The sequence below is a fragment of the Onychostoma macrolepis genome, chromosome 12 (assembly GCF_012432095.1).
Source record: "Onychostoma macrolepis isolate SWU-2019 chromosome 12, ASM1243209v1, whole genome shotgun sequence".
Lineage (NCBI taxonomy): Eukaryota > Metazoa > Chordata > Actinopteri > Cypriniformes > Cyprinidae > Onychostoma > Onychostoma macrolepis.
In genome coordinates, this window is record NC_081166.1 from 8,377,555 (window position 1) to 8,389,419 (window position 11,865).

The window sequence follows — 11,865 nt, forward strand, 5'->3', positions numbered from 1 at the left end:
CATACTAAGTCTTTAATTTGATGCATGTAAAACATGCAAGATTTATGGCTTGGGCATATAAAAAGATCATAAGTAATGAGTCCTGGCAGACCTTTGATTTATATGTCAATCTGACCTGACACACTGATGCAGAGGCTGCTGAAGAAGGAGATATTTGTGCTTTTCCAGCACATATTCCATCCGTCTCTCCATCTCTGGTCCCTTTGCGCCTCCTGTGCTGACACTTCACTTGTGACCAATAGATAATGGGCAGATATATGAATTCTGTGTGTCAAGAGACAGCAACGAAAAATGGTGAGACACCACCTCTCTTACCATGGAAGCATCTCTAAACAATTACTCTCATTAATAGCTCCCTGGTCTCCTCTTTCTGCCTGCCACTAGCAAGATTATCAAGATAATGGGTTTGGCTTTAATAATAAGCACTTAAGACTAATTGTCCAACTAGCTGAAAACGCAAATAAACATTACAGCTTTGGGATGGGCAGCATCTAATGAGATCATTAGAGATGGTGAACCAAAGCCATTTAAGAAGAAATACCGCCATCTAGTGCAGAAAATAAGTAGTGAACTACAAAAATATCACATCCTGTGTCCAAGAATGGAGATTTTATAAAGTTGCTGTATCTATCAAGAAAACAATTAGTTATGATCAATATACTGTAGTGCAAAGAGGTCACCTATTATTTTAACATGAAAACTCATTTACATGGCTTAATCCACAGTTTGACTTGATCTTATTTGATCGCTTCAATATAACAAATCCAAACCAAGTACATTCCTTTGCTTGTTTTTTGTCAATAATACTATGTGACAAACAGACAGGCACCTGGAAGCTTAGTTCACGTCCTACCATTTTAAGCTCCGGATGTTCCGCCTTTTTACTCTGACGTCACATGACTGACACAGCCCTCACCGAATAAGCGCTTTCGGGGAACATGATTGGCAGCGGCATTGACCAATGAGCGTTCGAGCTCCGGCAGCTATGGCGTCTGAGTCCCGTCTGCTGATTTGCAACCCGCCGAAACAGGATCGGTGAAGAAGGAGACCTTCGATCGGTTCGCCATGGACTGTTCTAGGATCAGTAAGGTTTAAATACGACTCTAACCATAGAGCGGTAAGTAAGAATACTGTCAGTAACTTGTGTCTGATTCTAGGTTAGTTTTCGTAACCAGTACGGTCCGAATGAAACGGAGGTCTGAACGCTTTTGAGCACATAATTACGGTGGAATATCACGTTTCAGACATAATGGTGGCTTTGGCCTGTCCTACTATTCATCAAAACAAGTAGATTATCTTTCCTCTCAAAGTCGGCTCTGACTTCTGCACTCGGTTTTATGTGTATACACCTTCTCTATATGTGAAATAAACGAAACATTATATCACATACACATTCTTTGTTAAACGCAGGTGCTGCAGCCCGGTTTTTAACGTTACTGGGTGGTTGTAATGCACAGAGAGAGTAAACGTGCACGCGCTCCAAACTTCAGCCGCCTCGAGTCGCGGTGACGCTGTCAAAAACGTCACGTTGGCTCACGTTCCCACCTGTATCTTGAACAAATATGTGACCCTGGACCACAAAACCAGTCATAAGTAGCACTGGTATATTTGTAGCAATAGCCAACAATTCATTGTATGGGTCAAAATGATCGATTTTTCTTTTATGCCAAAAGTCATTAGGATATTAAGTAAAGATCATCTTCCATGAACATACTTTGTAAATTTCCTACCATAAATATATCAAAACTTAATTTTTGTTTAGTAATATGCATTTCTAAGAACTCCATTTGGACAACTTTAAAGGGATTTTCTCAATATTTTGATTTTATGCACCCTCAGATTCCAGATTTTCAAATAGTTGTATCTCGGCAAAATATTGTCCGATCTTAACAATCCATACATAAATGGAAAGCTTATTTATAATAAAAATATATATTTTATATTAAAAAAAAAAAAAAAATTTACCCTTATGACTGGTTTTGTGGTCCAGGGTCACAGGTGAGATAATGTAGCAATAAGTTAATAAGAAATGCTGATTGTTTGGTCTCCTTTCCTACAGCAAGATTTAGTGGTGGTCTTTATTTGGAATAAATAATGGTAATGCTATGCAAATTTTGCATAAATACGAAAATTAAAGAAGTATACAAATATACCACATTTAATGGTATTTAAACCACAAGTTTAAAATGTTTCGAAACATAAGTTGAAAAAAATCATAGACTTGTGAATTTTGTGGAGTGGAAAAAAAATATCTTTAAATTCATTTTTATCATTGTGTATACTCAAGATTTTTTATTTATTTATTTTATTATTATTATTATTTATTTATTTTTTATTTTTTTTGTAAGTTTAAAAAAAACTATCAGAAAACTGGTGTGTATGATAGAAATGTGTCTTTTAAAGTGTCCTTTTTAGAAAAGGAAAATAACATTAGGATATGAATATATTAAAGAAATTGGGTATTTTAATTAATAAACTAATTTATACATAAATCGTGTGGGTCAATCTAAATACATGTAATGTTTTAAAAACACTGAAATTAATGTAACTTTTTTTCTGGCAGCTAATATTGTAAACATGTGATAGCTCTGGTCTGGTTCAAGTGGCACTGAATAAAGGCCTATTTCTCTCAAATATTGTTTGCAAATCTGTCAAAATTTAGACAGATTTTTAGACTTAAAAACAAAAATCTATTCTAAATTGACTATTTACATTCCTAATACATGTTCTTAAAATGTTAGCATTTGTAAACTCATCAAAAATGAGAAACTTGCTTATGTTTGTCATAACTATACCTTTTTTTGTTTTAGATACAAAGTTGCGTTAAAAAGCTGGTCATCACTCTGCTTGTGAGAGGGAAAAAGATGGATCCGTCTGCAGGTATGCACATGTCCGCTGTTCCCCAGAACAATGAAGTGGTCCACGTCTCTGTCGGTAACCCCATTATAACCATGTATCAGCCGCAGCCGCAACCTCCAAACATCGCACAAATCATCACACAGCACGTGGTACCTCAAGAAGTCTCCTGTCAGGCTATACCACACACGATCACATCGCACATCCAAATGCCAACTCACATCCAGACTCAGTCACACATCCAGCCTGCTCCACATCTGCAGAATCCACCGCAAGGCCACATGGAAGCACAGGCTCATATTCCGACCCAAGACCACGTATCAACACATGGTCCATCAGAAGTCCAGAGTGCCGCGCCGTCTCAAGAGGGTGCAGTGAACTCACTGCAGGTCCCTTTTGCAGAGGTAGCCTCCCTGCTGGACCCTAACATGAAGAGCTCAAAGGCTCGCAAGTACCAGATCCAATACGACGAGGTAAAGAGGAGATTGGAACCACCTGAGAAGATGTCTCTCCGATCTCTGGCTGCCTATACAAGAGTGAGTCGAGGTCCGGCTAGTAAGAAAACGCTCTTGGAGTCTCTAAATGTCTTTGGACTGTCACCAAGCACCAATACAGCAGTGTCCAGTTCCTTTTCCAAACTAACTGAAGGTACGTCTGGACAATATACTTGAAAAAGTGAAAAATCAAACCTGTTTGAACATAAAAAAGGTATTTATATAGTTTTAGTGGCTTTTTGCACATAAAATAAAAGTCATCAGTGTTGTTTTAGACCCCACAGACTGTCATTTTATGGGAAAATCAGTTGAAATATGCTTTAAAATATTTATTTTGTAGACATATGTAAGTCATACAGGTTTGAAACAACATGAGTCAATAAATGATGACAGCGTTGTAATTTTTGGGCGAACTATCCCTTTAAACACAACCAAAAATTAATTTAGACGAGGTTAAAGCAAATTAATTCTACGTAACGCATGACTTATCATTATTTTCAGGTGACACAGCTGCCCTCTGCAAAGACATGAAGGATTTTGCACTGCAATATGTAGATTATGAGAATATGGCAAAACAGTTGCTACCTGAAACAAACCAAGTGCAGCACTGGTCAAAAATCATTGAAACAAGGTAAATTATTAGTAGGCCTGTAAAAAGAATGATAAATGGTTCTGCTGTGATTCAAAAAGTAATTTTGATTGTTTCTCTGTTTGTTAAACAGGAATTATCTAGAGGAGATGAGGAAGATTTTTAATGACCCTCTGAATACTCGTTTGTTCTCCAATGTTACGCATGGTCTTGGTAACGGCATGATGGAAGTGGCTCTCGACATCATAGATACCGTCATCGACCGACAAATCCGAATCCTCTCAGGGAACACCGACCCCAAACCCGAACCTCCAGTGAGAAGGATAAGGAAACGCAACCGCAAGCCGAAAGCCGCCACAGAAGAGGACGGCAAACCTAAAGAAAAGGGCAAAAGGGGACGGAAGAAAGGAAAACAGATGCGGCTGGATTCTGTCGTTCCTGAGGTTCAACAGTCCTCAGAGATAGAGAGCAGCATGTTAACGCTAGTCTCTGTAGGATACGAAACCATTTCCAGTGGACTTAACGCCACTAATGCAGGTCTTGCGTAACATCACGTGCCTGAAAGGTGCGGAGAGACACTGTGAATTCTGAGTGCAAAAAGTTTTTCATCGAAAATTTTAGTTTTATAAATGTTAGACTTTTCTCTCCTTCTCTCAAGACTGAATATAATTTGTTTTTTCTCACAATCTGGTCAATCAAGAAAATAATGTGCGTCTGAGAGGATGTTGGCAGAGATATTTTGATGTAAACCAATCATGTATTGCCCTCAACCTTTTGTTTTGCCATGTGTGGCAAAGAACAAATGTACACAGACAATGTATGCTATTAAAGTAGCATGCAAGCAATTTTTTTTCAAGCACTAGGTTGTATTCTCATAAAATGGTCACAATATCAGTTTCTGTTAGTCTCATTTTAGAAATTTATCTTTGAAGAGTTCTTTGATTCTGTTGTACTTAATCTTACAAACTCTAGTTTGAGAATGAACATATCTACTCTTGGACATTGTTTGATTTTTTTTGGACTATTTATTTCCTTTTTCTGTTTGTGTCTGATATGTAGTGTATGTGAACGACTGTAGCCTGTACTCAGTGAGTTTTGCAGATTGCTCATCATACGCTTGTATTAAAAGCATTACCTTTTTTAAGCAATTTGTATATTTATAACAATTTGCATATAATTAGGGTTAGGGATTTAAACAAACCCTTAACCCTAAGTAACCCATATCTCACATTATTTGTGACCCTGGACCACAAAACCAGTCATAAGTGTCAATTTTTCTAAATAAGGTTTCCATTGATGTATGGTTTGTTAGGATAGGACAATATTTGGCTAAGATACAACTATTTGAAAATTTGGAATCTAAGGGTGCAAAAAAATTAAAATATTGAGAAAATCGCCTTTAAAGTTTTCCAAAGGAAGTTTTTAGCAATGCATATTACTATTCAAAAATTAAGTTTTTATATATTTACAGTAGGAAATTGACAAAATATCTTCATGGAATATGATCTTTACTTAATGTCCTAATGATTTTTGGCATAAAAGAAAAATTAATAATTTTGACCCATACAATGTATTTTTGGCAATTGCTACAAATATTCCCCAGCAATTTAAAGACTGGTTTTGTGGTCCAGGGTCACATTTGCACTATGAGCCAGAGATATCTGAAACTATGTGGGTGTTTTTTATGTGGGCATCAAACTACAAAATATGGAATGAGGGGTACAATCCAGAACCTCATAGAGACACTTTTTTATATGATCCAGTAAGTAACATGTAACAATATGTTCATAACAATTAAGAACAGCTTTGCAGCCACATAACATCATATTAGCATTGTGGTGGCAACATTTGCACAATTATTTAATAACATGTAGTTACTGTTATAATTAATATGTTTTATACACCCTCTCAAATATCAATAATAGCTAATTGGTTTGTTTTCAATTATGCTCACTTCAACTGCTTTGTAATCTTTTGTATTTTCACAAAAGATTTCCCCACAAAGCAGCTTTTCTGAATCCCTGGCGCAGAGAAAATCCTCACCATGGAGTCAGATTTGTAGCTGAGCCAATGATATTGTTTGTCAGTTTGTTGTTCATCTCTCTCTTCTGCCCTCTAGGAGACGTTTGATGTGGGCTTTCTGCAGTTCACATTGTCACCTACAGGTGTCCTGTCCACTGTGAGGCTTTCATAAGACAGGATTTGGAGTGCATTAGTGTAGGTCTGAATCAGAGCAGGCGGTGGAGAGGCAGGGATTGAGAGGAAGAAAATAAATGTGTGATGAGTGAGTGAGTGAGGGAGTGAGGGAGGGAGGGAGGAGTTTTTCGCAAACATACATGTATGTACAGCCCAGACAAGAGTGGAAGGAAAACAGGTGGATGACACAAAAAAAGGACAATATTGCACAAATATATACTGATACAAAGCAAGACATGGAGTTGTGTGAGATTTTAGATCAGAAGCATAGTCTAGACTGTCGTGGTAAACCAGGACACAAACAGTGCTGAGAACTAAAGAGGTCATCACAGACATATGGACAAGATGGGGGCCAGTCGTCCACTACCTAATGCGCCCAAGGGTAAGTAACAACAGCCACAATGGAAAGACTGTCTGAAGGATGTACATTTTGATGTACATTTTCTATTCTCAGATTCACTAAGTGCTGCAATAGAGGCCATCAGTGTGAGCACAGAACTTGTCGAGGACGAACTAAAGCCATATTTGGACACAGTACTCAATGTTGCCATAGAAAGAAGTGAGTATTTCATGTTTTTGTTATATAATTTAAGATTTAGATGATTTGTTTGGGACTGGAGAAGTCAAGAGTGTACATGTATTCATGTAGACATACATAGTACTAGTTGAGTGCTTATGTAACAAAAACCAGGCCCTCTGAGCATTATACAGGATGTTATATTTTGTGACATTTCTTAATATATCATGCCTTTCTAAAGTAGCTTCTTTAAAGTAAACTGAAACCGTCGTCAATTGGTATGAGCTTGTTTCAGCTAGTTAGATGCAGAATGTGCCAGAGTGAGTTCTGAAAGCTGCTTAGTGCGTATTGCTATAACACTTTGGCTAGACCTGACGGAGGCTACTATCATAAGTTATTGTGTGTCTCTCTGGAAAACTTGATTTTGCCTGGTCAGCTGCAACACTCTAAGGTTGAATATTTTTGCGTAAAGAACTCCAAATAGTAATATTTGCTATCATCCTAAGCAAATGGTTTCTTTCATAGCTATGCTGGTTTTGTCTCTTGTTCCACTTTGCAATAACTTAGTCAAATAATAAAAATTTAAATCAATGCTTGATGTGTAAAAAGCAGGATAATGTACAGTCTGATTATGTGCTGAAATGATACAAGACCCTGAGGGGTTTATTTTGCGATAATGAACGAGTGACTGTGTTATCCCCTACATATCACAAATCATCCGAGCACAGGTGAGAAACCATAGTTAATACATCAACAAGCATAGCTGTGAGAAGGATATGCAACTCCTGTGGATTTGAAAACAGAGACGCTCTAATCCGCATTTGTCTCTGTGAGAGGCATTGAGTGACAGGAACGATTAGCCAGACTGCTCCTTTGTACACAAGCAACCAGGTGGCCAGCTGTGAGCGACCTCTGTTGTTTGTGGAAACATCATTTGTTAATCTGTACATATGATCTCTGAGGACAACTGGATAAGAATGGTCAAGCTTGATGTACACAATTTATCCAATTTGTTGTACTTTCAGAGGGTTGGGGTATAAATTCATAACCGTTGAAAAATTTGAGGTCGGTACAATTCAAATTGATAATTTTATTCTCTAAGGACACATTAAATTGATCAAAAAACAGAGTAAAGACATTTATAATTTTACAAAAAGTAAAGTTTGTATTCATCAATGAATCCTAGAAAAATGTCACAGTTTCCACATAAATATTTAGCAGCACACCTGTTTGCAACATAATAAGAAATAATGTTTTCCTAACAAGAAATTACATTTTCTTTCAGCATATTGGAAAGTTTATGTGCTGAAAAAATATTTTAAAAATATTAAAGTAGAGAATGGTTATTAATTGTAATCATATTACAATTAATAATATTATTGTTTTACTGTATTTTGTATCAAATAAATGCAGACTTAGAAGAGCATAAGACACTTCTTTCAAAAACATTCATACATATTACTGACCCCAAGCTTTGTGTAATGTGTTTTTCCTGTCCTAGAGAAAGGCATATCAGAGCAAGTGGTAGAAAGTGGGATTCTACCTGTTCTGGCTCAGATTTTAAGAAGAAAGAGCACGCTCACTACTCACACTGCCAGACTGGTAGCTGAACTGGCCAGAGATGGTAAGACAATGTATACAAATATAATGCATGTGTTTGTTGGTGTAGCCTTGTTGTTAAGAATATGGGCTGGGCTGTATTCGAAAGGTTGAACTCCAGAAATGATCCATAAACAAGACCTACCTCAGGTTGCTTGTGGGATTGTTTTTCTAAGAGGTTGCACTGGATAAACTGCAAATTTTTCAAATAATAGGAGCTTGATAGAGTATTGACTGATTATTGATTCTATAATTCCATCTTTCTTTAGCTCCTGTGAGAGAGCAATGCTTTGAGACAGGCATTGTATCTGCCCTTGTGACCTTACTGCTCAGCCAAGACCAGGACCTTCTCCTTCACGTTAGCCAGGCCATCGCCAGGATTTGCTATGACAGCAGTGAGTGAACCTGAACTTTTGCCCTGTTCTTCTAACCACAGGTCTTAATGGCGGTACTGATGTGAGAGGCATTAGTCATACTTTAGTATGTCATTGAGTAAGACTCAGATTTTTTTAAAGGGGTCATATGATGTGATTTCAAGTGTTCCTTTCTCTTTGGAGTGTTACAAGCTGTTTGTGCATAGATGAGATTGTGCAAAGAGATATTCTTTATAAAAGTTAAGACTCATCCACGCCCCCCTAAAACGGCTCATTCAAACACGCCCCCACATGTCTACGTCACGATATGGAAATTTGCGTAATGCCGCCCAAATGTTCACGTGAGGAAAGAAGGCGTGGTTTCAGTAACCGCAGTAGTGTTGATGCAGCCATGTCAGGGAGACGCTGTGTGTTTCTATGCGAAAGCAAAAGCACTTTATTTGGCCTTCCTAAAGTAGATGTAGTTAGGAATCATTGGTTAAGATTTGTTCACAACACAACAGCGCAACCCAAAGGTTCAAATTTGTGCAACGCATTTTATTGAAGACACTTTCATGAACCTAGTAGAGTACAAGGCTGGCTGTGCGCGAAGGATGTTTCTAAAAAAAAAAAAAGGGTCAATTCCGACTTTGCTATGAAATCAGCGACTGTAAGTATGGTTTGTTATTAAGTATTCAAGTATTTGCTATTGACTGTTCAAATGCGGAGTTTTGCGCATTGTGTGTGAGTGTGTGAGGGGAACAGGGTCACATCACAGCGGAGTGTACAGCCTGTCAGAAATTGTCTTAACCGCGGCTTGTGTACTGCAAATACATACAAGCATCATCACTGTGTCTGTCATGCGACTCTGTTCCTCTTTCGGGCTTGACCTGATCAAATTAACTTGAAAGCTCAAGCTCGCGATTATGGTATGGGGCGTTACATTTCCGACGCGTGCTTGTGGTGTTCGGCCAATCACAATGCACTGGGTCAGTTGGCCAATCAGAGGAGTTTTTTGAACATTAAAGCATGTCAACATATTCTGTTACACCAAATACACAAAATAATTATCTTTAAAATAGCATGATATGACCCCTTTAATAACATTTGTAGCACCGTATTTACCATAACAAAGGTATTAAACTGCAGTTGATTTGAATTGATCTGTTTCAGAGGCATTTTGAATCTGAATCTGAGACTCAGATGTGTAGTTTCAGAAAATAGTTACAATTTCTTAAAGCTGCAGTCCGTAAGTTTTGCCTCTTTGTCGCCATCTCTGTTTGAAAACCTGGAATTGCAGCTCTGTGGGAAATTATCTTCCTTGCGTGGGGTTGTGCTCTGCCACGGCTCCAGCGCGGATGAATCTAATGTTTTGAGGAGTATGTGTGTCAGTCTGTCAGTCACCGCACCGGTGTGGATACTGTACTTAGCAATCACAGATTCTAGCCTACGTCTTGGAATATATGACCCCAAATAAGAATTTTCACCGTATATTGCCATCTGAACAAGTAACAAGTCTGCCACATTTGTTCTGACCAACTGTGGAAAAAAGCATTACCATAAATCGCGCTACCAATGGTGATTAAATCTAACGATCAGTTAGCTCATATCACATCTAACCGTGCAAATTATTATTATTGTTATACTTTATTCTCAAATTATTAATATTAACAACATTAGCATTGCGTGACAATGAGTATAGTGTGTATTAGCATGTAGATTTCAATTTCTGTACAGTCTAATCCAATTGTCATACCATTCGAATTTCATATAAAGAAATTCTTTTAACCCAAAAAGCAAACTATGCTCCCTTCGAACTGGTTGTCTTTAAAATACAAATCTTGTGTAATCCCAGGCTATCTGTAATCAGAAGCACATTTAAAACTGAAATATAATTTAATTTCATTCACATGTGTTTCATAAACAAATAATCCTTTCTGGATTACAATCCACCATCAAAACGATACATTTAATTATTCTAGCTGCTGTGAGAAAAGGCTAAACGATCTGTCACCTGCAGGATCCTCACATGTGATAGCCTAGTAGCCGGTACAACTTCTTTATGTTTACAGACGTGATGTAATGACGCAGTGCCATGCTCGAATTTCCCGCGGAAACCTACCCGTACCACTTAAATGAGAAAACATTATTATAAGCTAACCGTTGTGAATCGGGCTAAAGTAAGGTGATAGTTTTGAACACTGGCTGGTTATGTACTTGCTCAAATATTGGTTTCAGATCATTTTTAACCGAAAAAAGTTACAGACTGCAGCTTTAACTAAAAGCTTTTCGAGAATGCATCAGTTTGTCATTGGCAACAATAGTGTATTTGGATGCTTTCAGTATTGTGATTTTGCTGGAACAGGCAGCGTTCACGAGAAGTGGAGTGCGCAAAAGCTGTGTGTGAACATTGCCAGATAATATTTAACTGTAAAATATTTAATGGCAGGATTTTGAGTGAAATTACCATATCCATTTCAGCAAACAAGAGAGATAACACAAGCATAGATTTTTAAAGGGATACTTTACCCAAAATTGAAAATTCTGTCATCAGTGTTTTGTTTTTTTTTAGTCTATCCAACAACGTTAAAGAGGTTTCAATGTTGTTTTTATTCTTCCAAATGAGGGATGATGCCAGAATTTTCATTTTTGGGTCCAGTATCCCTCTGATAAATCACAGATTTTTAGGAAAAATTGGAAGCTAATTAGAGTCTAGCAATCTGTATCTTGATGCTGACCTTTGACTTTGGGATTTAAGAGATTATTTTCTTGCCAGACTTGCAGCAGGAGCGATTCCTGAGGCTCGGAGCTGTCCCACGACTGGTGTCGGTTCTTCTCCAGTACGGTGAGAACGAGGCACTGCTGAGCTCTTGCCTTCTGGCACTTTGTAACCTGGCCGACATGGGCGAAGAAGATGGCACCATGCTCTCCTGGGAGGAAGGGGCGTATTTCGGCGAGGGCGAGCGGGTTTTCCGTGGCACCTCACGGTACTCTTTCGGCTTCTCTTCGGCTGTGACGGTGGTCAGGCTGAAACAGTGGACTAACGGCCAGTACTCTGTGGCAGTAGAAGTGCTTCAAAGGTGCTCCACAATGCTGTGGGGCGCAAAAAACGGCCACCAGACTGGACACCGCTTACCGAACTTTGCCCACCTGGGTAGCTGCCCCAAATTGTATAAAGTTATCAAATGCTCAGTGAAGAACATACCGAGAAACAGGAATCTGAGGGCAGCAGTGCTTCATACCCTTTTGTGAGGCTTCATC

At 38.2% G+C, this 11,865-nt stretch overlaps 2 protein-coding genes across 3 annotated transcripts; both read left to right on the forward strand.

Annotated features, from left to right (window-relative positions):
- Positions 1 to 960: 960 nt before the first annotated feature.
- On the forward strand, positions 961 to 5,083 carry si:ch73-127m5.2 (uncharacterized protein LOC561202 homolog). Of its 2 annotated transcripts, XM_058793665.1 has the most exons (5): positions 965 to 1,117; positions 2,811 to 2,880; positions 2,961 to 3,504; positions 3,852 to 3,981; positions 4,073 to 5,083. In XM_058793665.1, exons 3-5 carry the CDS (start codon positions 3,066 to 3,068, stop codon positions 4,485 to 4,487), a joined length of 984 nt encoding a protein of 327 aa, XP_058649648.1. In that variant the 5' UTR covers positions 965 to 1,117; positions 2,811 to 2,880; positions 2,961 to 3,065; the 3' UTR covers positions 4,488 to 5,083. The 2 variants fall into 2 exon arrangements, with proteins under 2 accessions (XP_058649647.1, XP_058649648.1); XM_058793664.1 differs by having other exon boundaries at positions 961 to 1,117; positions 2,811 to 3,504.
- Positions 5,084 to 6,078: 995 nt separating this feature from the next.
- si:dkey-21e13.3 (uncharacterized protein LOC100150043 homolog) lies at positions 6,079 to 11,865 on the forward strand. The gene is made up of 5 exons (XM_058793666.1): positions 6,079 to 6,517; positions 6,590 to 6,694; positions 8,154 to 8,276; positions 8,521 to 8,646; positions 11,381 to 11,865. The coding sequence occupies exons 1-5, from the start codon at positions 6,472 to 6,474 to the stop codon at positions 11,854 to 11,856; spliced, it is 876 nt and encodes a 291-aa protein (XP_058649649.1). The 5' UTR covers positions 6,079 to 6,471; the 3' UTR covers positions 11,857 to 11,865.

Excerpts from the sequence above, each read along its gene's own strand:
- si:ch73-127m5.2 (XM_058793664.1), top strand. The coding sequence starts at position 2,865 with ATGGATCCGTCTGCAGGTATGCACATGTCCGCTGTTCCCCAGAACAAT. Across the intron at positions 3,505-3,851 it reads CTTTTCCAAACTAACTGAAG|GTGACACAGCTGCCCTCTGC; the intron begins GTACGTCTGGAC and ends CATTATTTTCAG. Across the intron at positions 3,982-4,072 it reads TCAAAAATCATTGAAACAAG|GAATTATCTAGAGGAGATGA; the intron begins GTAAATTATTAG and ends TTTGTTAAACAG.
- si:dkey-21e13.3 (XM_058793666.1), top strand. The coding sequence starts at position 6,472 with ATGGACAAGATGGGGGCCAGTCGTCCACTACCTAATGCGCCCAAGG. Across the intron at positions 6,518-6,589 it reads ACTACCTAATGCGCCCAAGG|ATTCACTAAGTGCTGCAATA; the intron begins GTAAGTAACAAC and ends TTCTATTCTCAG. Across the intron at positions 8,277-8,520 it reads AGCTGAACTGGCCAGAGATG|CTCCTGTGAGAGAGCAATGC; the intron begins GTAAGACAATGT and ends ATCTTTCTTTAG.